We start from the raw sequence: 25,833 nt of genomic DNA, 5'->3' as shown, positions 1-25,833 counted from the left end.
ACCTGTTCAACCTTTCCTCATAGGATAAGGCCCTCATCCCAGGAATGAGTCAAGTGAACTTTCTCTGAACTGTCTTCTGGTTGAGACGTTAAACCATCTGCCCCTTGATCGGACACGAGCCATTCTCATGACACCCTGCAGACAAGACCAAAGGCTTTTCCCTAGCCAACACTTAACACCTTAACCCCAACAAGTAGCATTATTTGAGCCTTTTATGAGCTCTTTGGTCTGTCCGAAACTTGCTGATCTTCCAGTGCAAGGAGGTGTCCACGACTGCAGACTGGCACATTCCAAGGTCCAGGGCTATATTCTGAAAGATGCACTAAAGCTTGGGCCAATCGCCACAAAGACTCAGCGGGGAAGGGCCCATTATACAGCGAGGGACTGGAACCCGTGTGGGTTCCCTCGAGCTGTGTGCAGCAGAGAACGTTTTGACATGACATACAAATGTATATTGTAAATCATGTGTGAGTGGAGTGAGGCAGCTCAGAGTGCCGTGTATTGTGGTGAAACTGAACTGTACTGTGCTCTGTGCAATGTCAAATTTGAACTGTTACTTAATCTTGTACCTTTACAGTTTTTTTAAAAAATACGTTTTTCAGCAACAAAATGGGGTGTTTTACCACACTGCTGCTTGTGGGAGATTGCTGTGAGCAAATTGGCTGCGTCACCTCCCCCCCCCCCCCCGACCCCCACCCGCGGCTTCCCTCTGAGTGGCGGCAGGGATCACCATTGCCTGGGAAGCAATTTTGACAGTTCCCGAGCTCCTGACGGACCAAGTCCCTTAATTACAGCTTCTCCCTTGACTCGACAATTTCCAGCTCCCGGTTAGCACATGCTGCATCTGCAGCCTCTTCTGTGACTGACACGAGTTTGGGGGGGGGGGGGGGGGGGGGTTGGTGAGCGCGCGTGCGTCCTGGGACGGAGGGATTTTTTTTTTCTGGACGTTTCTGCAGCTTATTGTCGACGTCGCGGTGAGCTCAGAGTGAAGGGCAGGCCGGCAGAAACAGCAGAGAAACACCGAGGAAGAGAAAGCGAGAGAGAGAGACAGAGAGCCAAGGGGGTCACAGCTCACTGAGACAGGTAAGGAGCATTGGAACTTCATAACTTCCAATAAACAGAATCTAAAAACTGCCCCACCAAACAGTGGAGGTTATTTTGACGTGTTAAATATAAGCTGCCCCCTGAAAATCTATCTGTTTTTAACACACGTATTTAAATAGTTTCCTGAGGTAAGATCATTCTGTATTGGTTTGTGTTCGGGAGCCCTTTGGTAACCGCTTTACCACAAGAAAACCCCCTCCAGAATAATTTTTGTGAAACATTGTAACAGTCGCATTGATCTCCTAGATACTTTGTAACCGGGTGTTCCCTCCTCGCTTTGTCTCAGTTGTTACATTATAGTGCAGTTGTTACTTTGTATCCAGACTTTGCTACTTTGTGGCTGGGTCATGTTCTGTTGCTGCAGCCTTGCCAGGCGCACACTAACCTGCTCGCCAGCCCCTGACCCGCCTCCCCTGGCTGCCCATTGGTCGGCTGGCTGCTCCGCCGCCTCCCTATTGGCCAGGCAGGCTATCAGTCGTCCCCCTGCCCCCGCCCCACCTCCTAAACATTGTGTCGCTTTGAAATAAAAACAGAAAATTCTGGAGAATACTCGGGCCAGTCAGACAGTGGAGGGAGAGTCAGAGCTAGCAGATTCCCCTCCCTTCACCTACCTCCAAAACATCCCCTAGCATGATGTTCCCATGAAAAGCAAAGGGCGTCCTCCCCGGTGCCCTGGTCAAAACCTATCCCTCAATCAAAATCGGATCATCACAGTGCTGTTTGCGGGATCTTGCTGTGCTCAAATTAGTCATTGTGTTTCCTACATGCCAGCAGTGACTACACTTCAAAAGTACGTCATTGGCTGTAAAGTGGTATAGGAACATAATAGGCCATTCAGCCCCTTGAGCCTGCTCTGCCACTCAGGTCGGTCACGGTTGATCTTCTGCCCCAATGTCATTTTGCCGCACAACCCCCATATCTCCGGCTATGTAAGTGCAAATCTCTGTTCAGAATCCCCTATTTGAAAGTTATTCATTCAGCGTGGGTTGTGAGCATCACTGACAAGGTCAGCGTTTATTATCCATCACTAGTTGCCCTTGAGCTGAGTGGCTTGCTATAGGCCACTTCGCTGGGATGGTCAATCATGTTGCCAGCATTTGTTTCCTATCCCTAACTGCCCTCGAACTGAATGCCTTGCTAGGCCATTTCAGAGGGGCAGTTAAGAGTCAACCATGTTGCTGTGGGTCTGGAGTCACATGTAGGGCAGACCAGGTAAGGACGGCTGGTTTCCTTCCCTAAAGGACAGGTAGGTTTTTTTTTAATGACAATCTGAAGGTTTCATGGTCACCATTACTGATACTAGCTTTTTATTCTGTAATTTATTTCATTAAATTTACATTGCCCAGTTGCTGTGGTGGGATATGAATTCGTTTGTCTGGTTTATTAGTCCCAATCCTAACACTAACCCAAATGGAACCACAATGCTACCCCTTCAATCTGCATCTACAGTCTTATAGTCAGTGCATTTCAGATCTTAACAGCTTACAGCATTTCATAACATATATGTTTAATATACGTATATAATATATGCTGCTCATGGCAATCTGCAGCACTGCTAATCTTAGGAAGGGCATCACCCTGTTGCAAACATGAAGGTGGGACTTTAATTGCCAAAAGTTGGACTCAGGACTCTTTTTAAGAAAATCAAATATATAGGAAGAGAATAATCATGGGATCATCTTTTAAAAAGAGGTATCATCAATGACTGGATTAGCATCCCATTTCCCTTTGAGTCAGAAGGCCCCACTCCAGAGACTTGACCCTGTAAGTTAGGTGCTGAGGGAGTGCTGCACTGAAGGAGGCGCTGTATTTCGGTTGAGAGGTTAAACCCGAGGCCATCTGTCCTCTCGGGTATATCCTATGGCATTATTCAAAGAAGATCAGGGACCCTGTGTCCCTGGCCAATATTTATCTCCTAACCAACATCACCAAAACTCAGATTATCTGGTTATTTATCTCATTGTTGTCTGTGGGAGCTGGCTGTGTGCAAATTGACTGCTACATTCATACATTACAAGTGACTGCGTGTGAAAAGTTCCTCATTGTCTGTGAGACATCCTGAGGTCATGAAAGGCGCGGTATAATTTTCAAAAAATTCATCCCAGAATGAAGGGCTTATCTTATGAGGATAGGTTGAGGGGCTGGGCCTATAACTACTGGAGATTAGAAGAATCAGAGGTGATCTTATTGAAGCATAAGATCCTGAGGGGACTTGATTAGATGGAAACTGGGAGGATGTTTTCACTTGTGGGGAGGACTAGATCAGGGGAGACAGGTCAATAATAGGAAGTCTCCCTGTAAAGATGGAGATGAGAAATTTTTCTGCTGACAGGGCTGTTAGTCTGTGGAATTCTCTTCCCCAGTGAGCAGTTTTTAAAAAAATTCATTCATCGGATGTGGGTGTCGCTGGCTGGGCCAACATTTATTGCCCATTCCTAGTTGCCCTTGAGAAGGTGGTGGTGAGCTGCCTTCTTGAACTGCTGCAGTCCATGTGCTGTAGGTACACACACAGCGCGGTGAGGGAGGGAGTTCCAGGATTTTGACCCAGCGACAGTGAAGGAAAGGCGATATATTTCCAAGTCAGGATGGTGAGTGACTTGGAGGGGAAATTCCAGGTGGTGGTGTTCCCATCTATCTGCTGCCCTTGTAGTGGTCATGGGTTTGGAAAGTGCTGACTATGGAGGCTTGGTGAGTTCCTGCAGTGCATCTTGTAGATGATACACACTGTTGCTACTGTGTCGGTGGTGGAGGGAGTGAATGTTTGTGGGTGGGGTGTAATCAAGTGCTTGGATGGTATCCAGCTTCTTGAGTTTTGTCCACAGGTAAGTGGAGAGTATTCCATCACACTCCTGACTAATGCCTTGTAGATGGACAGGCTTTGAGGAGTCAGGAGATGACCTACTTGGTGGAGGATTCCTAGCCTCTTACCTGTTCTTGTAGCCACAGTCTTTATATGGCTAGTACAGTTCAGTTTCTGGTCAATGGTAAACCCCAGGATGTTGACAGCAGAGGATTCAGTGATGGTAATGCCATTGAACATCAAGGGATGATGGAAAGATTCTTTTATCTGACATGGTCATTTGCACCACATAAGTGCCAGGCAATGTTACTTGCCACTTGTCAGCCCAAGCCTGGATCTTGTCCAAGTCTTGCTGCATTTGGACATGGGTTGCTTCAGTTTCTGAGGAGTAATGAATGGTGCTGAACGTTGTGCAATCATCAGCAAACATCCCCACTTCTGACCTTATGATGGAAGGAAGATTATTGATGAAGCAGCTGAAGATGGTTGGGACTAGGACACTACCCTGAGAAACTCCTGCAATAATGCCCTGGAGCTGAGGTGATTGACCTCCAACAACCATGACCATCTTCCTTTGTGTTAGGTATGACTCCAACCAGCAGAGAGTTTCCCCCCTGATTCTCAGTGACTCCAGTTTTGCTAGGGCTCTTCCTTGATGCCACATTTGGTCAAATGCTGCCTTGATGTCAAGGGCAGTCACTCTCGCCTCACCTCAAGAGTTCAGCTCTTTTGTCTGTGTTTGGACCACGGCTGTAATGAGGTCAGGAGCTGAGTGGCCCTGGCGGAACCCAAACTGAGTGTAAGTGAGCGGATTATTTCTAAGCAATTGCCGCTTGATGACCTCTTCCATTACTTTACTGATGATCGGGAGTAGAGTGATGGGGCGGTAATTAGCCACGTTGGAATGTCCTGTTTTTTGTGGACAGGATATACATGGGCAATTTTCCACATAGTTGGATAAATGCCAGTGTTGTAGCTGTACTGGAACAACTTGGCTAGGGGGTGAAGCAAGTTCTGGAGCACAAGCCTTCAGTACTATTGCCAGAATATTGTCAGCACCCATTATCCAATGCCTTCAGCTGCTTCTGAATATCACATGGGAGTGGATTGAATTGGCTGAAAACTAGCATCTGGAGGAAAATGAGATAATCACCCACTCGGCACTTCTGGCTCAAGATTGTTGCAAATGCTTCAGCCTTATCTTTTGCACTGCTGTGCTGGACTCCTCCATCATTGAGGATGGGGATATTTGTGGAGCCTCCTCCTCCAGTGAGTTGTTTAATTGTCCACCGCCATTCACGACTGGATGTGGCAGGACTGCAGAGCTTAGATCTGATCCTTTAGTTGTGGAATCGCTTAGCTCTGTCTATTGCTTGCTGCTTATGCTGTTTGGCACACAACTAGTCCTGTGTTACAGCTTCACCAGGTTGACACCTCAATTTTAGGTATGTCTGGTGCTGCTCCTGGCATGCCCTCCTGCACTCTTCATTGAACCAGGGTTGATCCCCTGGCTTGATGGTGATGGTAGAGTGGGGGGTATGCTGGGCCATGAGGTTACAGATTGTGTTTGAGTACAATTCTGCTGCTGCCCACAGTGCCTCATGGATGCCTAGCTATGAGCTGCTGGATCTGTTTGAAATCTATCCCATTTAGCACGGTGGTAGTACCACCCAACACGATGGAGGGTATCCTCAATGTGAAGATGGGACTTCCTCTCCACAATGACTGTGCGGTGATCACTACTACCGATACTGTCATGGACATGCGGCAAGCAGGTTGGTGAGGATGTGGTCAAGTATGTTTTTCCCTCTTGTTGGTTCCCTCACCACCTGCCGCAGACCCAGTCTAGTAGCTATGTCCTTTAGGATTCGGCCAGCTTGGTCAGTAGTGATGCTATCGAGTCACTCTTGGTGATGGACATTGAAGTCCCCCACCCAGAGTACATTCTGTGCCCTTGCCACCCTCAGTGCTTCCTCCAAGTGGTGTTCAGCATTGAGGAGCACTGATTCATCAGATTGGGGGGTGGGTGGGGGTGGGGGGGCACGGTACGTGGTAATCAGCAGGAGGTTTCCTTGTCCATGTCATTGAATGTGTTCAAGGTAAGTTGGGCAGATTTTTGATAAGACGAGGGAGTCGAGGGTTACGGGTGACAGACAGGAAAGTGGAGTTGACTCCATGATCTTATTGAGTGGCGGAACAGGCTCAAAGGGCCAAATGGTCCACTCCTGCTCCTAAGTGCTGTGTTCCACTGTGTGTGTTCCCGGCAAGACCAACATTTATTGTCTGTCCCGAATTGGAAATCAACCACATTATTGCAGGTCTGGAGTTACACATAAGCCAGACTAGGTAGATGCTGCAGATTTCCTTCTCTAATTAGAAACAAGTAGCTTTATGGTCATCATGACTGATATGAGCCTTCAATTCCAAATTTATTTCATTAATTGAATTTGAATTCCCCAGCTCCTATGGTGGGATTTGAACTCATGCCTCTGGATCGTTAGGGTTCTAGATTCTTAGTCCAGTAATGTAATCACTACACGACAACATTAGTTATTTGTTTCCGAAAAGGAAAATTAAGTGTTGATTTTAACCGTAAAAATCTATGAAAACGCCCTGCACTAAAATTTGAAAGTAAATGGAGGAGTGGCGGTATTAAGATGAAATAGTTTTGGGGGAGTGTTTGGCTGCCTTTGATGATTGAGCAGAGGCATTGGGGAGCCAATTTTGACATTGGTATTCAAGAAAGAAGGGAGAGACAAAACTGGGACGCACAGGCCAGTTTTTCTGAAATCTTGTTGGTGAAAATGCGGCAATCTATTATTAAGGAAGTCTTAATAATGCACTTAGAAAATCATAGTATGATTAGAACAATTCCACGTGGTTTTATGAAAGAGAAAATTGCGTTTGATAAATTTATTAGAGTTTTTTGAGGATATAACTAGTAGGGTAGTGTCATGAACACTTTAATCACAGAAAATGGTCCGTCTTCAAGGGCTAAGAACATTCTGGAACAATTTGTGTCTTAAAAGATACTGTCCCTTAAAAGGGTTAATGCAGAACTCTGATTGCTATTCCTGGAAAAGACATCCTTTTACAAGTAAAGGAATGAAGCAGTGTTAAAGCTGGAAACCTCTTGACCCTGGTGAACTGTGTACAAAGGGGGACACTTGGTAGTTTATGGCTCTGGGGAAAAAAAAACATGCCTTGGAAAACTTGGTTTAAAGGTCCGACTCCGGACCCCATGAAGTCTCATGGCATCAGATCAAGCATGGGCAAGGAGACCTCCTGCTGGTTACCACATACTCCCCTCCCTCATCTGATGAATCAGTGGTCCTCCTTGTTGAACACCACTTGGAGGAAGCACTGAGGGTGGCAAGGGTGCAGAATGTTCTCTGGGTGGGGGACTTCAATGTCCATCACCAAGAGTGGCTCGGTAGCACCACTACTGAATGAGCTGGCCGAGTCCTAAAGGACATAGCTGCTGGACTGGGTCTGCAGCAGGTGGTGAGGGAACTAACAAGAGGGAAAACATACTTGACCACATCCTCACCAACCTGCCTGCCGCAGATGCATCTGTCCATGACAGTATCAGTAGGAGTGACCACCGCACAGTCATTGTGGAGACGAAGTCCCACCTTCACATTGAGGATACCCTCCATCGTGTTGTGTGGCACTACTACCGTGCTAAATGGGATAGATTTCAAACAAATCTAGCAACTCAAGACTAGGCATCCATGATGCACTGTGGGCCATCAGCAGCAGCAGAATTGTACTTGAACACAATCTGTAACCTCATGGCCCAGCATATCCCCCACTCTACCGTTACCATCAAGCCAGGGATCAGCCCTGGTTCAATGAAGAGTGCAGGAGGGCATGCCAGGAGCAGCACCAGACATACCTAAAAATGAGGTGTCAACCTGGTGAAGCTATAAAACAGGACTACTTGTGTGCCAAACACCATAAGCAGCAAGTGATAGACAGAGCTAAGCGATCCCACAACCAATGGATCAGATCTAAGCTCTGCAGTCCTACCACATTCAGTAATGAATGGTGGTGGACAATTAAACAACTCACTGGAAGAGGAGGCTCCACAAATATCCCCATCCTCAATGATGGAGGAGCCCAGCACAGCAGTGCAAAAGATAAGGCTGAAGCATTTGCAACAATCTTGAGCCAGAAGTGCCGAGTGGATGATCCATCTTGGCCTCCACTGGAGGTCCCCAGATGCCAGTCTTCACCCAATTTGATTCACTCCATGTGATACCAAGAAACGGCTGAAGGCACTGGATACTGCAAAGGCTATGGTCCCTGACGACATTCCGACAATAGTACTGAAGACTTGTGCTCCAGAACTTGCCGTACCCATTGCCAAGCTGTTCCATTACAGCTACAACACTGGCATCTACCCGGCTATGTGGAAAATTGCCCAGGTATGTCCTGTACACACAAAACAGGACAAATCCAACCCAGCCAATTACCGCCCCATCAGTTTATTCTCCATCATCAGTAAAGTAATGGAAGGGATCATCAACAGTGCTATCAAGCAGCACTTGCTTAGCAATAACCTGCTCACTGATACCTAGTTTGGGTTCCGCCAGGGCCACTCAGTTCCTGACCTCATTACAGCCTTGGTTCAAACATGGTCAAAAGAGCTGAACTTCCAAGTTGAGGTGAGAGTGACTGTCCTTGACATGAAGGTAACATTTGACCGATTGTGGCATCAAGGAGCCCTAACAAAACTGGAGACAGTGGGAATTGGGGAGAAGTTTCCACTGGTTGGAGTCATACCTGGCACAAAGGAAGATGGTTGTGCTTGTTGGAGGTCAGTCACCTCAGCTCCAGGACATCACTGCAGGAGTTCCTCAGGGTGGTGTCCTAGGCCCAACCATCTTCAGCTGCTTCATCAATGTCCTTCCATCATAAGGTCAGAAGTGGGGGTGTTCGCTGATGATTGCACAATGTTCAGCACCATTTGCGACTCCTCAGATGCTGCATTTGTGCATGGTCTGCTTCAGTAAGACCTGGACAATATCCAGGCTTGGGCTGACAAGTGGTAAATAACATTTGCACCACCTAAGTGCCAGGCAAAGACCATCTCCAACAAGAGAGAATTCAACCATCGCCCCTTGATGTTCAATAGCATCACCATCACTGAATCCCCCACTATCAACATCCTGCGGGTTACCATTGATCAGAAACTGAACTGGACTAGCCATATAAATACGTGGCTACAAGAGCAGGTCAAAGGCTAGGAATTGTGCGACGAGTGACTCACCTCCTGACTCCCCAAAGCCTGTCCACCATCTACAAGGCACAGGTCAGGAATATGATGGAATAGTCTCCACTTCCCTGAATGAGTGCAGCTGCTACAACACTGAAGAAGCTGGACACTGTTCAGGACAAAGCAGTCCACTTGATAGGCACCACATCCACATTCACTCCCTCCACCACTGACGCACAGTGGCAGTATTATGTACCATCTACAAGATGCACTGCAGACTCCTTAAGCAGAACCTTCCAAACCCATGACTGCTACTACCTAGAAGGACAAGGGCAGCAAATAGATGGGACCACCACCACCTGGAAGTTCCCTTCCAAGTCACTCACCATCCTGACTTGGAAATACATCGCCGTTCCTTCACTGTCGCTGGGTCCAAATCCTGGAACTCCCTCCCTAACAGCAATGTGGGTGTACCTACACCACATGGACTGCAGCGGTTCAAGAAACAAGCTCACCACCACCTTCTCAAGGGCAATTAGGGATGGGCAATAAACACTGGCCCAGCCAGCGAAGCCCACATCCCGTGAATGAATAAAAAAATAAATAAACTGCTCCTAAGTTGCTGTACATGCTGGAATTGTGTACCTCAGGTGTTCCTTGAACCCGCCTGAAAAGCAGTGCCAGAGTCATTGATTCTTTCATGGATCAGCACTGAGAGACCAACCATATAACCCAGACAGCACTTCAAGGACTCCACTATCTACCTTTTTCCCTTGAACCATTGAATTCCTCTTTGTTGTGTGTGTGTGTGTGTGTGTGTGTGTGTGTGTGTGTGTGTGTGTGTGTGAGAGAGAGAGAGACTTGGGTATTTCAAAACAGTATACTCCCATATTCCATACTGTATAAGTTTTTTATATATATATATATATATATATATGTTAATAAGCTTTGCCTTTCTATTCGATAAGACTGGTTTTATAATAAACTAATAATTTTTGTTGTTTATTGAACAAGTTTGGTCATTGGGTGTTCATTCTGAGATTAATAGGGAAAGCACATATTTGGTATTGACTATAACTAGCTGGAGACATCATTTAAGTATGTGTTGTGACCTGTGGAGTATTGGCACTACAGGCAGACAGTGCACTCCACCTGTCCCGGTTGTAACAGTGGTTAAAGGGGAACCAGTATATATTGTATTCCTTCATTTCGATAAGGTGCCACACAAAAGGTTAATAGGCAAAGTAAGAGCTCAGGGAGTTGGGCGTAATATATTAGCATGGATAGAGCTGGACAGGAAGCATAGAGTGAACATAAATGGGACCTTGCCAAGTTGACAGGCTATGACTAGGGGAATGCCTCAAGGATCTGTGCCAGGACCTCAGTTATTTACAAAGAGACATACAGTAATGTACCTAAGTTTGCTGACGATACAAAAGTGGAAAGGTAAGCTGTGAGGAGGACACCAGAGAGGCTGCAAAGAGATATAGACAGTGTTATGAACACTTTAATCATAGAAAGTGGTTCATCTTCAACATTCCTGAAAAATGTTTGTTTTATAAGACATAAGGGTTAATGCAGGACTCTGATTGCTAAACCTGGAAAAAGTGTCCTTTTACAAGAAAAGGTTAGTAAGCAGCTGCGTAAAAAAACAAAACTGTAAACCTCTTGAACCTGGTGAACTGTGTACAAAGGTGGGGGGGTGATTGGGGGCGGTCTCAAGGGTTTCATGGCTCTGGGGAAAAATCAATGCCTGGAAAGACTTGTGTTTAAAAATTGGTTTTGCTTTTGCTTTTGAGAAGAGAAGGACCAACTGTGAAAAGAGGACTGCAGCCTTTTTGTGGTCCAGAGCCAGTCAGTAGCCAGAAGTGAATGTAAGCTGCTCCTAAGTTGCTATGTGCTGATATAGAGTACCTGTGAGTGTTCCTCGAGTCCGCCTGAAAAGCAGTGCCAGAGTCATTGATTGTTTCGCAGATCAGCACTGAGAGACCAACCATATAACCCAGACACCATTTCAAGGACTCCACCATCTATCCTTCTCCCTTGAACCATTGACTTTTAACCTTTGTCAGAATTCCTGTATTTCAGTTTTTTATTTCATTGTTTTCTTTTGTGTGTGTGAGCGCACGAGTGTGTGAATGTTAATGACTTAGGGTATCTTGAAAGAATAATTAGTATCATTTCATATTCCATGTTGATAATCTTTGCATTTCTATTCGACAAGACTGGTTTTATAATAAACCAATAATTTTATTGTTACAAAATTCTGAAGAGCCTCGATAAGGTGGACTCTGCGAGATTGTTTCCATTGGTCAGAGAATCTAAAACACGGGCACAATCTCAGGATAAGGGGATAATTATTTAGGACTGAGATGAGGAGAAATTACTTCACTCAAAGGCTGGTGAATCTTTGGAATTCTGTACCTCAGAGGGTTGTGGATGCTTCATCGTTGAATAGATTTAAGACTGGGATAGACAGATTTTTGGTCTTTCAGGGAATCGAGGCATCTGTGAAGTGGGCAGGGAAGTGTTGAAGTCCAATATCAGCCATGGTCGTATTGAATGGCTGAACAGGTTGTATAGGCTGTACCGTCTAATTCTGCTCCTATCTCTAGTGCTCTTGTGAGAGTTAGTTGTAATTTAGCATCCAGGAAAGGGCTGGTTCATCAAACTAGAAAATATCATTCTGATTTGATGCCATCTTCCCACATTTCATCCTCCCTAAGCTTAAGGTCATCCAAAACTCTGCTGCCCACGTCTTTAATCGTACCGAGTCCCATTCACCCATCACCCCTGTGCTCACTGACCTACACTGACTCCTGGTTATGTAAAGCTTTGATTTTAAAACTTTCATCCATGTTTTCCAGCCCTTCCCTTTCTCTGTAATCTCCAGCGCCACAGGCCCCTAAGATAACTGCGCTCCCCTAATCCTGGCCTCTTGCGCATCCCTGATTTCCATTGTTCCTCCACTGGTGGCAGCACATTCAGTTGTCTGGGCCCTACGCTTTAGAATTCCCCCCCCCGCCCCCCACCACTCTCAACTCTCTGCCTCCCTTTTCATCCTTTTATGACACCTCTTAAAACCTGCCTCTTCGAGCCAGCTTTTGGGTAATCTGCCCTGATATCTCCTGTGGCTCACTGTCTAATTTTGCTTCATGATACGCTCCTCCTGCGAAATACCTTTGGATGTTTTGTTACATTATGGATTACATATTTATAACATTTTTGTTGCCAGATAATTTATGAGTGAAGCCTTGGAGAGACCTAATGGTGAGCCTCAGGAAAGTTGGAGTCAGTGGATGACCCCCAGTAGCGCTTGGTGAAGTTGGGCATGTAGGACTCTGGTGTTCAGGTGGAAGGGCAAGGAAAGTGTTTTCAATTTTTGAGACAGTTCAGGTCTTTGCAGCAATGGGGGTGAGATGTGGGGGTGGGGATGCAGGGATGGGATGTGTGGGGCAAATCTGCCTCCTCTTGTTACAAATGCTACTGGACCTGCTGTTTACTTTCAGCTCTCTCTATTTTGTTTCTAGAATCCAGGTATTTCTGCCTATTCAGGGCAGTTTCCCCACTCTGCCAAATTCAGATTTTCCATTTGACCTACAGTCAAGTGCCTGCAGTAGTAAAATAGGTTCAGATTCAGGGAGAGGCTGATGCAGTTGGTCCATTCAACTCTACAACATGAGTTCAGGAGAAAACTTAAGAGGCGAAAAGTCTCCTCTTTCTGCAGTTCGTAACATGGTTATGCCATGAGTTTTGGCTTGAGTCTTCCTGCCGTAGCGAAATGCCATATTTTACCAGCTGGGAGTGGCAGTTTCTGACATAAGCAATATGAAGAAAAGCTTTGTTCTTCTTACTCAACAAGGGGTTATGGTTAGGAATGCTCCGTCTGTTAGGGTGGTGGATATCGATTCAATAGTAATTTTCCAAAGGGATTTGGATAACTACTTAGAACCATAGAAAAGCTACAGCACAGAAGGAGGCCATTTGGCCCATCTTGACAATGCCAGCCCAAGGACACCCAAGTGCCCTTTCTAATCCCACCTTCCTGCACCCGGCCCATAGCCCTGCAGCTTACAGCACTTTAGGTGCAGATCCAGGTACTTTTTAAAAGAGTTTAAAGTTTCTGCCTCTACCACCAACTTGGGCAGCGAATTCCAGACACTCACTGCCCTCTGTGTAAAAAAAGTTCTTCCTCATGTCCCCCCTATACCTTCTGCCACTTATCTTGAATCTATGTCCCCTGGTTCTAGAATTCTCCATCAAGGGAAACAATTTTCTCCTGTCCACTCTATCTAATCCCCTCATAATTTTGTACACCTCAATCAAGTCACCCCTCAGCCTTCTTTGTTCTAAGGAAAATAACCCCAACCTATCCAATCTCTCCTCATAGCTACACTTTTCTAACTCTGGCAACGTTCTTATAAACCTCCTCTGCACTCTCTTCAGAGCTATTATGTCTTTCCTGTAATGTGACCAGAACTGCACACAATACTCCAGTTGTGGCCTCACCAGTGTTTTGTACAATTCCAACATTATATCCTTACCTTTATATTCTATACCTCTGCCAATGAAGGAGAGCATTCCATATGCCTTCTTTACAACCTTGCCTACTTGAACTGCTGCCTTCAGGGACCTGTGTACTTGTACATCAAGATCTCTCACTTCATCTACCCCTCTTAGTATAATCCCATTTATTTTATAATCCCTTTAACTGTTTGACCTCCCTATATGTATGACCTCACACTTCTCTATGTTAAAATCTATCTGCCACTTTACCGCCCACTCCACCAACCCATCTATATCGTTTTGGAGATTATGACTATCCTCTACACTATCCACTACTTGGCCAATCTTCGTGTCATCTGCAAATTTCCCAATCGTGCCCCCCACGTTCACGTCCAAATCATTAATATATAACACAAAGAGCAAGGGGAAGGAGAAAGTATTTCCTGCGATGTGGGGAAAGAGCCGGGAGAATGGGATCCCTCTACAGAATGGCCGACACAGGCTTGATGAGCCAAATGGCCTCATTCTGTGCTGTCCTAATCTTACTGTGTTTCTATTCTGTGGATTTAAGTCAGTGAAATGAAACAGCTTTGACAGCAGACTGGACATGAGGTAAGAAGCTCAGCTCAGGCTAGCTGGGGTAGCCTCTGAGTCAGAAGGTCATGGGTTTAGCTCCCACTCCCAAAACTGGAGGACAAGTATCTAGGCTGACACCCTCAGTGCAGTATTGAGGGAGTGCCGCATTGTCAGAGGTGCTGTCTTTCGCATAAGTCATCAAACGAAGACCCCATCTGCCTGCCTGGGTAGAGGTAAAACATCCCACTGTCACTATTTTGAAGAAGAGCAGAGGAGTTCTCCCCAGTGTCCTGGCCAATATTTGTCCCTTGAACAACATCAAAAAAAAACCCCGGATTTATCTGATCATTTTAACTTTGCTGTTTGTGGGAACTTACTGAGTGCAAATTGGCCACTGCGTTTCCTACAACAGTAGCTATAGTTCAAATGTATTTCCTTTGGGTGTAAAGGACTATGGGATGCCCTGAAGTTGTGAGAGGTGCTATACAAGTCAAGTCTATGCAGTCTGTCAGTGAACAGGGTGCCGAGATCGCACTTTTGGGCTTTAACATTGGATGAAAGAAAGAAAGAATTTGCATGCATAAAGAGTGTTTAATGACTTTTTTTATTCTTTGATGGGATATAGATGTCACTGGCTAGGCCAACGTTTTTATTGCCCATCCCTAAATGCCCTTGAGAATGTCTTTGGAATTCCCCAAAAGCACTTTACAGCCAATGTAGGAAACGTGGCAACCAATTTAGCGCACAGCAAGCTCCCACAAATGACGAACGAGTGACGGCAATCTGTCTTAGTGATGTTGGTTGAGGGATAAATATTGGCCCTAGACACTGGGGAGATCTCCACTGCTCTTCTTCAAAATACCGTGGGACCTTTTACGCCCTCAGTTTTAACATTTCTTTTTTAGCAATACGAGAGTCTCTGGAGTGGAACTTGAATCCATGAATTTCTGACTTAGGGGCGAGAGTGCTCCCCACTGAACTACTATTACTAGTTTAACTAGTGTTAAAGGATGGTTTATGTTTGGGCAAGATTGAGCCAAAGGAAGTTACTTGTCCTAAAAGGTGCGATGCAGGAGAGGGTTGGAAAGTGGAGCAACAAAGGCAATTTGGGTGTCATCAGTGATGGTGGAAAGATCGAGTCCAGTGGGGTCAGTGATTCCATGTTTGCAAATGATGATGTGTCAAGCAGTTAATTGTCTTTTGAGGGAACTGACTGACTGGTTGATTTATAAGAAATAATAGCCCTTTACTGAAGATTCTATGAATCATTCATTGCAGAACAGAAAGCAGCCCTTATACGGAGAGTGCTTGAAATGCTGCCTGCCTTTTTTTTTGAACTCTTCTATAACTGGAGATGAGGTCGGTATGTGGAGTGCCTTGGCTCAAAAACTGCAAATTTAATCACTGAGTGGGAGCATTGGAATGTGCAGGACTAGAAAAAACAGCAATTTGCATTTATGAAGCACCTTTTAATGTGGTTAAATATACCTTGGTGCTTGACAGTGGCCTTAACAAACCAAAAAAAATTGACGCCCAGCCAAATAAGAGATGCAGCCTTGATGGGCCAAATGGCCTTCTCCTGCTCTTATTCCTCATATCGGAATAGTGACCAAAAACTTGGTCAAAGAAGGAAATTTTACCCATCACTAACCTGAGCTCACCTGTATCCTAAGTTACGCCAAGTCCTGTTCAGCTGTTACACTTGTGCTTTCTGACCTACGTTGGCTCCCGGTTCAGCAACACCTCAATTTTAAAATCCTGCCCCTTGTTTTCAGACACCCCCCTGTCTCTGTAACCTCTTACAGCCCTCCAAGATCTCTATTCCTACCTCCAATTCTGACTTATTTGCACACCCCCGATTTTAATCGCTCCACCATTGCCGGCTGTGCCTTCAACTGCCCAGGCCCTAAGCTCTGGAGTTCCTTCACTCAGCCGCTCAGCCTCCCTCCCTCTCTCTCCTCCTTCAAGATGCTCCTTAAAACCTACTTCTTTGTTGTAGTAGTTGTAGTTTTAAGGAGCACCTGAAAGGAATAGTGTGATACACCATCCTGACTTGGAAATATATTGCCGTTCCTTCACTGTCACCGGGTCACAATCCTGGAACTCCCTCCCTAACAGCACTGTGGGTGTACCTACACCACATGGACTGCAGCGGTTCAAGAAGGCAGTTCACTACCACCTTCTCAAGGGCAATTAGAGATGGGCAATAAATTCTGGCCTTGCCAACGACACCCACATCCCGTGAACGAATAAATTAAAAGAAAAAGATGGGCATTATTGCCAAGGCCAGCATTTGTTGCCCATCCCTAATTGCCCTTGAACTGAGTGGCTTGCAAGACCATTTCAGAGGGCAGTTAAGAGTCAAGCACATTGTTGTGGGTCTGGAGTCACATGTAGGCCAGACTGGGTAAGGACAGCAGATTTCCTTCCCTAAAGGACATTAGTGAACCAGATGGGGTTTTACAACGATCAGTGATAGTTTCATGGTCACCATTATATTCCAGATTTATTAATTGAATTTAAATTCCACCAGCTGCCATGGTGGGATTGGAAGCCATGTCCCCAGAGCATTAGCCTGGGTCTCTGGCTTACTAGTCCAGCGACAATACCATGACACCACTATCTACCCTCAAAGGTTAGGAATAGGCCATTAAAATGACTAAGCTGCTCCCAGATTTGAAGCTTTTTTTCCCCCTAGAGAGCTTTATTACTTTAAGGCTGGAATCCATTCTCCCACCTCCTTTACCTCTCTAACCGCCACCCACCATCCCCACTTTTATAACCACCTTTCCTGAAGGCTCTGGGATACAGTTGCACAAGACTGCCCTGCTTATGTGTCTTGACTAAGAGGTCATTCTCCATCTGTGCAACTTGAATAGCGTGAGTATCCACAACCAGCGCTTTTGTCTGATAATGCTCCTGTGAAGCACCTTGGGATGTTTGACTATATTAAATGGACTTCATAAATGCAAGTTGTTGCTTCGGTGAAGGGGGAGTCCGCATTTCGGTTCTGGTCTCGTCTGAATCGGGGGGTGCTGTGCTGGGGTCGATTGAGGAGCCTTGTTTCTGCCGAAGTGGGGGTGCGTTATTCATCGCTGGTTGGCAGCATTTCCGATGCTTGGCCTGTGAGGCATATTTATAAGTGACTCTGGTGAGGACATAAATAGCTCTTCATCACAGACTCATTGCTCAGGGACTGAAAATAGAGGCTAACAATTCTACTTGTCTGAAATCAGGGGCGTTGGAGCGGTGTGTGTCTGCTGTCTTTTTATATCTATATGATATATTTACTTATAGAGTATAAACTTATATATAATGACTTTTTGCTGTTGTTATATATGTATATATGATTTATATTAAATATTAACATAGTGTCAGCTGCAGCTGAGTTGATTGCAGTCACATCCCTGAGTCAGAAAGTTGTGGGTTCTAGTCCCACTCTGAGACTTGAGTACAAAAGTTAATGCTGACACTCCCAGTGTCGTATCGAGGGTGCGATACACTGTTGGGAGTGCTGTCTTTTGGGTTTAATAAGTCCACCTGCCCTCTCAGGTGGACGTAAAAGATCATGACGTGCCTTTGCGAAGGAGAGCAGGGAAGTTCTCCCTTTGGTGTCCTGGCTGTAATTTATCCCTCAACCAACATCATAAAATCGATTTACTTGGTCATTATCTCTTTGCTGTTTGTGGGAGCTTGCTGTGTGCAAATTGACCGCTGTGTTTGCAGATTCCAACAGTGGCTACACTTCAAAAGTATTTCATTGGCTGTAAAGTGCTTTGGAAGATACAGTGGTTGTACAAGGCACAATTTGAATGCACGTCTTTCTTTTTTCTATTAATTTAATTATTTATTGATTGATGGATGAACGAGTTTAGCCTCTCCCCCCCCACCGCCCCTCCCCCCCATCCCATCCAACCTGCACTCTCTGTTGCCCCATTCAACACCCCAAAAAAAAACACCACTCCCAGAGCAACCTGCTTTATCCTGGGTTATCCTGCAGTTGTTTGCTGGTGTGGCTCCATAGTCCATGACAAGGTTACCTTTGGGCCGGCGCACTTTTCCCGGTTCAAAAGTTTGGACTTCTGGTCCATTTGTGCAAGAAAAGTCAGGTGTTCAAGCCCCATGTCAGAGAGTTGAGCACAAAAAGAATTAGGCTGACAGTTCAGTTCAATGTAGTACTCAGGGAGTGCTGCGCTGTCACAGGTGCCATCTGAGAATTTAACCTGAGGCGCCAGCTGCCTTCTCAAGTGGACATAAAAGATCCAAATCACCAGTTTACAGAAGAACAGGGAGGTTCCGCTGGTACGCTGATCAATATTTTATTCCTCAAACAACTTCACTCAAAACAGATCATTTATATAGACCCTTTCTTAGACCACACTTGGAGTACTGTGCAAAGTCCTGGTCTCCTTATCATAGAAAAGGATATACAGGCACTGGAGAAGGTATGAATAAGATTTACTAGAATGACACCAGAAACTGGGAAGGATGTAATTAAAGAGAAACTAGATAAACACACGAGGGAGAAAGGAATAGAAGGATATGTTGACAGGGTGAGGCTTGTGTAGCGCATAAAGGCCAGCATGGACCAGTTGGGCTGAATGGCCTTTTTCTGTGCTGTAAAAATTATGCAATGCTATCTGCTATGCAATCTTGTCGTTATCACATTGCTGTTTGTGGGATCTTGCTGTGTGAATGTCAGATGCCACACTTGCCTATGTTAGAGCAGTGACTACACTTCAAAAAAGAAAGTATTTAGTACGCTGTAAAGTGCTTTGGGTGGTGAAAGGCCTGAGCTATTTTCACACCTTTTGTAAGATGTGGTTTCTCTCCAATGTGAGATTCCTTCCATGGGCTGCTTGATGTACACCATTCCCTGACCAAGGAGCAGGAGAGCCCCTCCCTGGTCACAGCTCCCCTGCTGGTCTGGAGGAGGCAATAGCACGTTGCTTTTCCACCTGGTACCGTAGGACTGTTTTTTAATAGAAACAAAATGACAGGTTATATTTCTGTAATGCCTTAAAAACAGTACGACATTGCAAGACACCTCACAGGAGCGTTATCAAACAAATATTTGACACCGAGTCACATGAGATATTTGGTCAAAGAGGTAGGTTTTCTGGAGCATCTTAAAGAAGGAGAGAGGGGCAGAGTTGTTCGGGTAGGAAATTCCACAGCTTGAGGTCCAGGTAGCTGAAGGCACAATCGCCAATAGAGAGGGATGGAAATCGGGGATGCGCAAGGGGCCAGAATCGGAGGAGCACAGAGAAATTGGGGAGGGTTGTAGGGCTGGAGGATTTTACAGAAATAGGGAGTGTGTGAAACCATGGAGGAATTGGAGAACCAGGATGAGAATGTTGTTGTGGTGAGAAGATATTATTAATTTTTGATTTGCATCTTATTTTTGTCCCGCAGCCGGAACATTGCTGTGGAGGAAATGGTGGACTATTATAATATCTTGGGAGTCCCTCAGAATTCCTCTCAGGAAGACATTAAAAAAGCGTGAGTATTTGTGTCACTCTTCCCTAGATGCATACTGATCACCACTGCTGGAACACGGATATTTTTAAAGTGTATGTATCTGTAAGTTAACTGAGTGCCTCGACTTGTAATGTGGCCTGGAACATCGTAAATGTTGGATGAGAAGAGATCTAAATTGCCTTCTCACCATTCTGGTACTCGCCTGATACAATGGTAATGGAGAGTTGGACTGATCACAGTGATCCATCTCTGTCAATTAATCATTAACAGATCCAGACATGAGGCAAGGCAAGCCCTCCAGTGATGGAGAGCTTTGGAAACGATAGGTCCAAAGTCACCTGTTCCTCCCAAATCACCACCTGTCCAATCTCAAATCCCTCTCATACTGTAATCCTAAAATGTTATTTTCCAAAAGAAATCTATCCATCTATTCGAATGAATCGATCCTAATTGCTTCTGCTGTCTCGCTGGAGGGCCAGTTTGATAGGTCAACCACTCGCTCACAGAAGAAATATTTTGTGGGAGAAGAGACCACCTAGTGTCATAGGATCATGAGAAATTGAAGGAGTGGCCACTCAGCCCCTTGAGCCTGCAACGCTGCTCAATAAGATCACAGTTGATCTGAGTGTGACTTTAACTCCAATTCCCTACCTGCACCCCCCCCCCCCCCACCCACCCACCCACCCACCCACCCACCCACCACCACCACCACCACAATCTTTGACTCTTTTGACCCTCTGCCCCTTCCCTCCCAGGACAGGTGGCAAATATACTGCTTCCTGTTTCTCTGGGAATCCATTCTCCGCCTGCCTGCTAGAGCTGGAATTAGCATTCATTCGTCACATAAAAGATAGGCCCTTGGATCAGACTGCCTTTAGGAATGTAATAAATTTTAAAATAATTAAGTGAGGTTACCCTGGATACGTAAGTATAAGAGCGTAACTGAATAGAGAACCTTGAAGAGGATGATCAGGAGCAATGTGGACTCCTGAAAACAGATAATGATGAGATGGTAAAATTGAAAGTAAAGAATGTTGGATAATTACTTTAGTATCAGTAGTCAAATGTGAGGCCATGTACTGTGGACCTAAATAGGATAGAACAGAGTGCTTTCTAAATGATGGAAAGCTAGAAGCAGTAGTGATCCAAAGACACTTGAGGATTCATGTACATAAGAACGTAAAAGTGGATTGGGCAGGTACAGAAAAAGATCCAAAAGGCTAATGAAATGATCTTGTATCTGATCATTATATCTAGAGCACGACAATACAAAGGGTTAGAGGTTATGGACTGCAGTGGTTCAAGAAGGCAGCTCACCACTACCTTCTCAAGGGCAACTAGGGATGGGCAATAAATACTGGCCCAGCCAGCGAAGCCCACATCCTGTGAATGAATAAAAAATATGCTACAGCTGTACAAAGTTGTGGTTAGATGATCAACATCCTGGGCTTACCATTGACCAGAAACTGAACCAACAATATAAATACTGTGGCTACAAGAGCAGGTCAGAGGCTGGGAATTCTGAAGAGAGTAACTCGCCTCCTGACTCCCCAAAGCTCGTCCACCATCTACAAGGCACAAGTCAGGAGTGTGATAGAATACTCTCCACTTGCCTGGATGAGTGCAACTCCAACAACACTCAAGAAACTTGACGCCATCCAGATCAAAGCAACTGCTTGATTGGCATCCCATTCACAAACATTCACTCCCTCCACCACTGATGCACAGTAGGAGCAGTGTGTACCATCTACAAGATGCACTGCAGCAACTCACCAAGGCTCCTTCAACAGCACCTTCCAAACCCACGACCACTACCATCTAGAAGGACAAGGGCAACAAATGCATGGGAACACCACCACCTGCAATTTCTCTCTCTTCCAAGTCACTCACCATCCTGACTTGGAAATATATCATTGTTCCTCCACACTCGCTGGTCAAAATCCTGGAACACCCTTCCTAACAGCACAAAGTGTGAACCTATACCACACGGACTGCAGCAATTCAAGAAGGTGGCTCACCACCACCTCCTCAAGGGCAATTAGGGATGGGCAATAAATTCTGGGCAATAAATAACTGGATGGGCAATAAATAAATTGCCTAGCCAGCAATGCCCATTTCCTGTGACGGAATAAACAAAAACACTTGAAGTATTGGGAGGAGTTTCTAAATGCTATAACTAAGGGATGATTTATTGACCATGGAGGGGGTGCCTGGTAAATTTACTAGAATGGATTCCAAGGGTTAAATTATGTGAAGAGTTTACACAAATAGGGTTATATTCCCTGGAATTTAGCAGGTTAAGAGGTGATTTTGTTCAGTGTTTTCAAGATGTTAAGAGGAACTGATAGGGAGAGAGAGGGAGAGACTATTTCTGCTGGTTGGGAGTCTAGGACTAGGGTACATTGACTAAAGGTTAGAGCCAGAGCCTTCAAGAGTGAAATTAGCAAACACGCATACATGCAAAGGATGTTAAAAGTATGGAGCTCTCTCCCACAAACAACAATCGATGCTGGGTCAATTGAGTTTTGATTCTGAGATTGATTGATAGATTTTTTGTTATTTTAAGGACATGGGGAACTCGAGTGTGTGGGGTTAGGTTGCAGATTCAACCATGATCTCATTGAATGGCAGAACAAGCAGGAAGGGCTGAATGGCCTCTTCCTGTTCCTGTGAATAGATGAGGGATGGGCCTCGAGGTTGCCAACCCCCTCGAGGGGCCTCCAGGAGTTGAGGATTAACCTCCAGGGCACTGCTGAGAGCGAGAAAAAATACAGGAGAAAAATCATTAGACCATTAAAAAGGGCTTTTCCCAATCCTTAGAAATCTGTTTATTAGCTTTACAAATATTGGAGATAGGAGGGGAAAAAAGGCCATTTGACTTTGACAGTCATGAAGCCTTGCACTTTCCAATTGCGCGCAAGAAGATGTTATACTATGAGAATGGACTAGTTGCGCATGTTAGGGGCAAGGCAGTTGGATGCAGTGTTGTAATATGCCTTTAAGGGATTGCAGCATGACATCACTAGAAAGGAAGTGTGTCATGCGAACCAGGTTTAGTTTTGCTTTTCATTTTAAGCAGAGCACAGCACAGCACAGGCAGCTCTGCTGATGCGTCTTCAAGCTTTCTGTGCATGTATAGATGTTCCCAAGTGCCTAGTCTAAATAAATTAAATCACATGTCCATCCAATTCCTTATGAGAGATTGGTACCTTTACATCATAATGAAAACACAACATGCAAGGGGAGATCATGTGATGAAACTGTCAGGAATACGTCCAATCCGAGTTCCTGAATGAGGCCTCCAGCTCTGAACTGCAGAACCGGCCAAAACCAGTTCCTGCCATGGTCCCAAACCAAGCGAGTTGCACCTGATTCCTGCAACCGCCAGTAGGCATGTTACAGTTGGGAGTAGAAAGGTTGGTGAGGTCTAGTGGCTGGGTGCGTGCAGCCAGATGCAGGAGGAGGTCTCTGTTGGGCCGTCTGAGATTCATTCCAATGAGCTGATCTGCTTTTAAATTTGTGGGATTACATCACATGTCGAAAACATATCTTTGCATAACAAGCAGCTTCAGCAAGATAAGGCTGCTGCGTAGAAATTTACTCTATACCCATTGATAATAACCCCTTCGACGTGACTTACAACATTCATTATACAGTTGATGTGTCACTTCAAGGTGCAAAGTAGACAACGGAAAACCTAAAATAAAAGCAAAATACTGCAGATGCTGGAAATCTGAAATAAAAACAGAAAATGCTGGAAAAACTCAGCAGGTCTGGCAGCATCTGTGGAGGGAGAAGGAGAGTGAATGCTCCACATCCAATAAGACTTGTTTGGAACTCTTCTTCTCCAAAGGAGAGTCATATTGGGCTCGAAGAGTTAACTCTGTTTCTCTCTCCGCGGATGCTGCCAGACCTGAGTTTTTCCAGCATTTTCTGCTAATCTTCTTAATATTTCCTTAATTAAGTACAAAGCCAATACTGTTAACAACAATTATTTGCACTTATATAGTGCTTGTAAAGTAGTAAAACATCACATTAAAGCAGACAACCAAAACCTGGGTGAAAGAAGTAGGTTTAAAGGAGTGTCTGAATGGAGGGAGGGAATACTCAAGAAGCTTGGGGCTTAGGCAGCTGAACACATGGCCAGCAATGGTGGAGAGAGTTTCATATACTGGCGGCGTGGTGTATCTTATGTACAGAGACTATAGCCTGACTTGGTAGTTACTTCAAACTGGTTTACTTGTACGATGTACATGATGACTTTTTTAAAAATTAGGCCAGCACTTATTGCCCACCTCCAACTTCCCTTGTTCAGAGAGCAGTTAAGAGTCAACCACATTGCTGTGGGCCTGGAGTCTCACGTAGGCCAGACCGGGTAATGATGGCAGATTTCTATCTCAGTTGTGAGCCAGATGGGTTTTTACAACAATCGGCAATGGTTTCGTGGTCATTATCAGATTTTTTACTGAATTCAAATTTTACCATCTGCCGTGGTGGGGTTTGAACCCGGTCCCCAGAGCATTACCCTGGGTCTCTGGATCACTAGTCCCGTGACAATACCCCTACATCATCACCTCCTCTACTAGGCAGGTACATTTGTCCTGAGTGCTGCCTGCTCGATCTGCTATACAGAGTCTCTAGCACAGGACTGCTGATGCATACTGTTACTTCATGGTCTACATTGCTCATTCCCATAACTTTTATTAATCCATTACGCTACAGAGGGATTGAAAAAGGCAATGCGCAAGAGGCCAGAATTGGAAAAGAGCAGATGTCTTAAGAGGGTTGTAGATCTGGAGGAGATTACAGAGATGGGGAGAGCTGTGGCCAGCGAGGGATTTGAAAATAATGATGAGAATTTTACAATCAATGCTTTGCTGGAACTGGATTCAATGAGGGGGGAGGAGCTGGTGGGGTTGCAGTATCATTGATGGGTGAATGAGACTTGGTTACAGACAGCAGAGTTTTGAATGAGCTTAGTTTTATGGAAGATGGTAAGATGAGAGGCCGGCCACGAGAGCACTGGAATAGTTGAATGTAGAGGCAAGAAAAACACGGATGAACACATTCTTCAGTATGACATGGTCTCAGCTAGAACCTCTCAAGTTTTGGGAATGACGACTCTGCTGTAATTGAAATTTTCCGTTCTCTTTCCATTCCTCCCCACCTCTCCCCTTAACAGTTACCGGAAATTGGCATTGCGATGGCACCCTGACAAGAATCCAGATAATAAGGAATTTGCAGAACAGAAATTTAAGGAGATTGCGGAGGCATATGAAGTACTATCGGACAGTAAGTGTGCACCCCAAATTATTTTCCATTTGTTTGTAGCAAGGAGCTGCTTCGTCTGGGCTGTTCAGTATAAGAAAGAGGAGATTCTTGAGCATTTACTTGTGCCTTTCGCTGATCCCCTTGTTACCTTGCTCTTCAACTTGCAGACTGTAGGGTTGTAATGAATACTCTGTAAGAAATACTCTTTCAGTGGAGGTTGTCAGCTATATGGCTAAAAAAAGATGACCATATTATTTTACGCAAGGACGTTAAACTTTCGTATTGCTGAGGATAATTTCTAGACTTCTGTTTTTATGCCTCCCCTCTGTCTGTGGCATTCACAAAGAGATATAAAAAAAAATGATCTTAGCAGCTGTGCTCCTCTTGAAGGACTTCTAATTTTAATATTTCAGAAAGTTATTCATGGGATGTGGGTGTAACTCGCCCATCCCTAATTGCCCACCCCATCAACATATCCTTTCTCCCACGCACTTATCTAGCTTCCCGTTAAATGTATCTGTGGTGTTCACGGTTTTAATTGATCAGTGTTTGATTATGTTGACTGGTCTTTGTTCCTTATTGATTAAGTCTGGGGTGTCGCCTTTGAGAGCTAAAGTAAACAGAAGCTTCCAGAAAGACCTGAGAAGCTGTGAACATGTGTGCAAAATTCCTGTGATTGCTGAGATATTTTAAAACACTGTAAATAAACCTGTTGTAGATTTAGAACGAGTGTAATCCCTGCATTGCTCTGAGGTAAATCAGAGATATAAAAAATACAACAAACCAGCAAATACACCACAGCATCTATACTATACCTTCTTAAAGGAGATGGTGAGGCACTTTCTTGAACACAACTGAGCGTCTTGCTAGGGCA

At 45.0% G+C, this 25,833-nt stretch overlaps 1 protein-coding gene across 4 annotated transcripts in view; it reads left to right on the top strand.

Annotated features, from left to right (window-relative positions):
• Positions 1 to 913: 913 nt before the first annotated feature.
• The window catches only part of dnajb2 (DnaJ heat shock protein family (Hsp40) member B2), a 54,040-nt gene continuing 29,120 nt past the window's right edge, over positions 914 to 25,833 (top strand). For 2 of the 4 annotated variants that reach the window (XM_041201208.1, XM_041201205.1), the window contains exons 1-3: positions 916 to 1,083; positions 19,623 to 19,709; positions 24,871 to 24,980. In XM_041201208.1, the coding sequence (XP_041057142.1) occupies positions 19,645 to 19,709; positions 24,871 to 24,980 (175 nt within the window). In that variant the 5' untranslated portion in view covers positions 916 to 1,083; positions 19,623 to 19,644. Of the gene's footprint in view, positions 1,084 to 19,622; positions 19,710 to 24,870; positions 24,981 to 25,833 lie in introns of all 4 variants that reach the window. The other 2 variants (XM_041201206.1, XM_041201207.1) reach the window with 2 other exon arrangements.

Source organism: Carcharodon carcharias, chromosome 12 (assembly GCF_017639515.1).
Source record: "Carcharodon carcharias isolate sCarCar2 chromosome 12, sCarCar2.pri, whole genome shotgun sequence".
In the NCBI taxonomy this organism is placed as follows: Eukaryota; Metazoa; Chordata; class Chondrichthyes; order Lamniformes; family Lamnidae; genus Carcharodon; species Carcharodon carcharias.
Note: the sequence above shows the minus strand (reverse complement) of the source record. Positions and strands in the feature narration are given on the sequence as shown.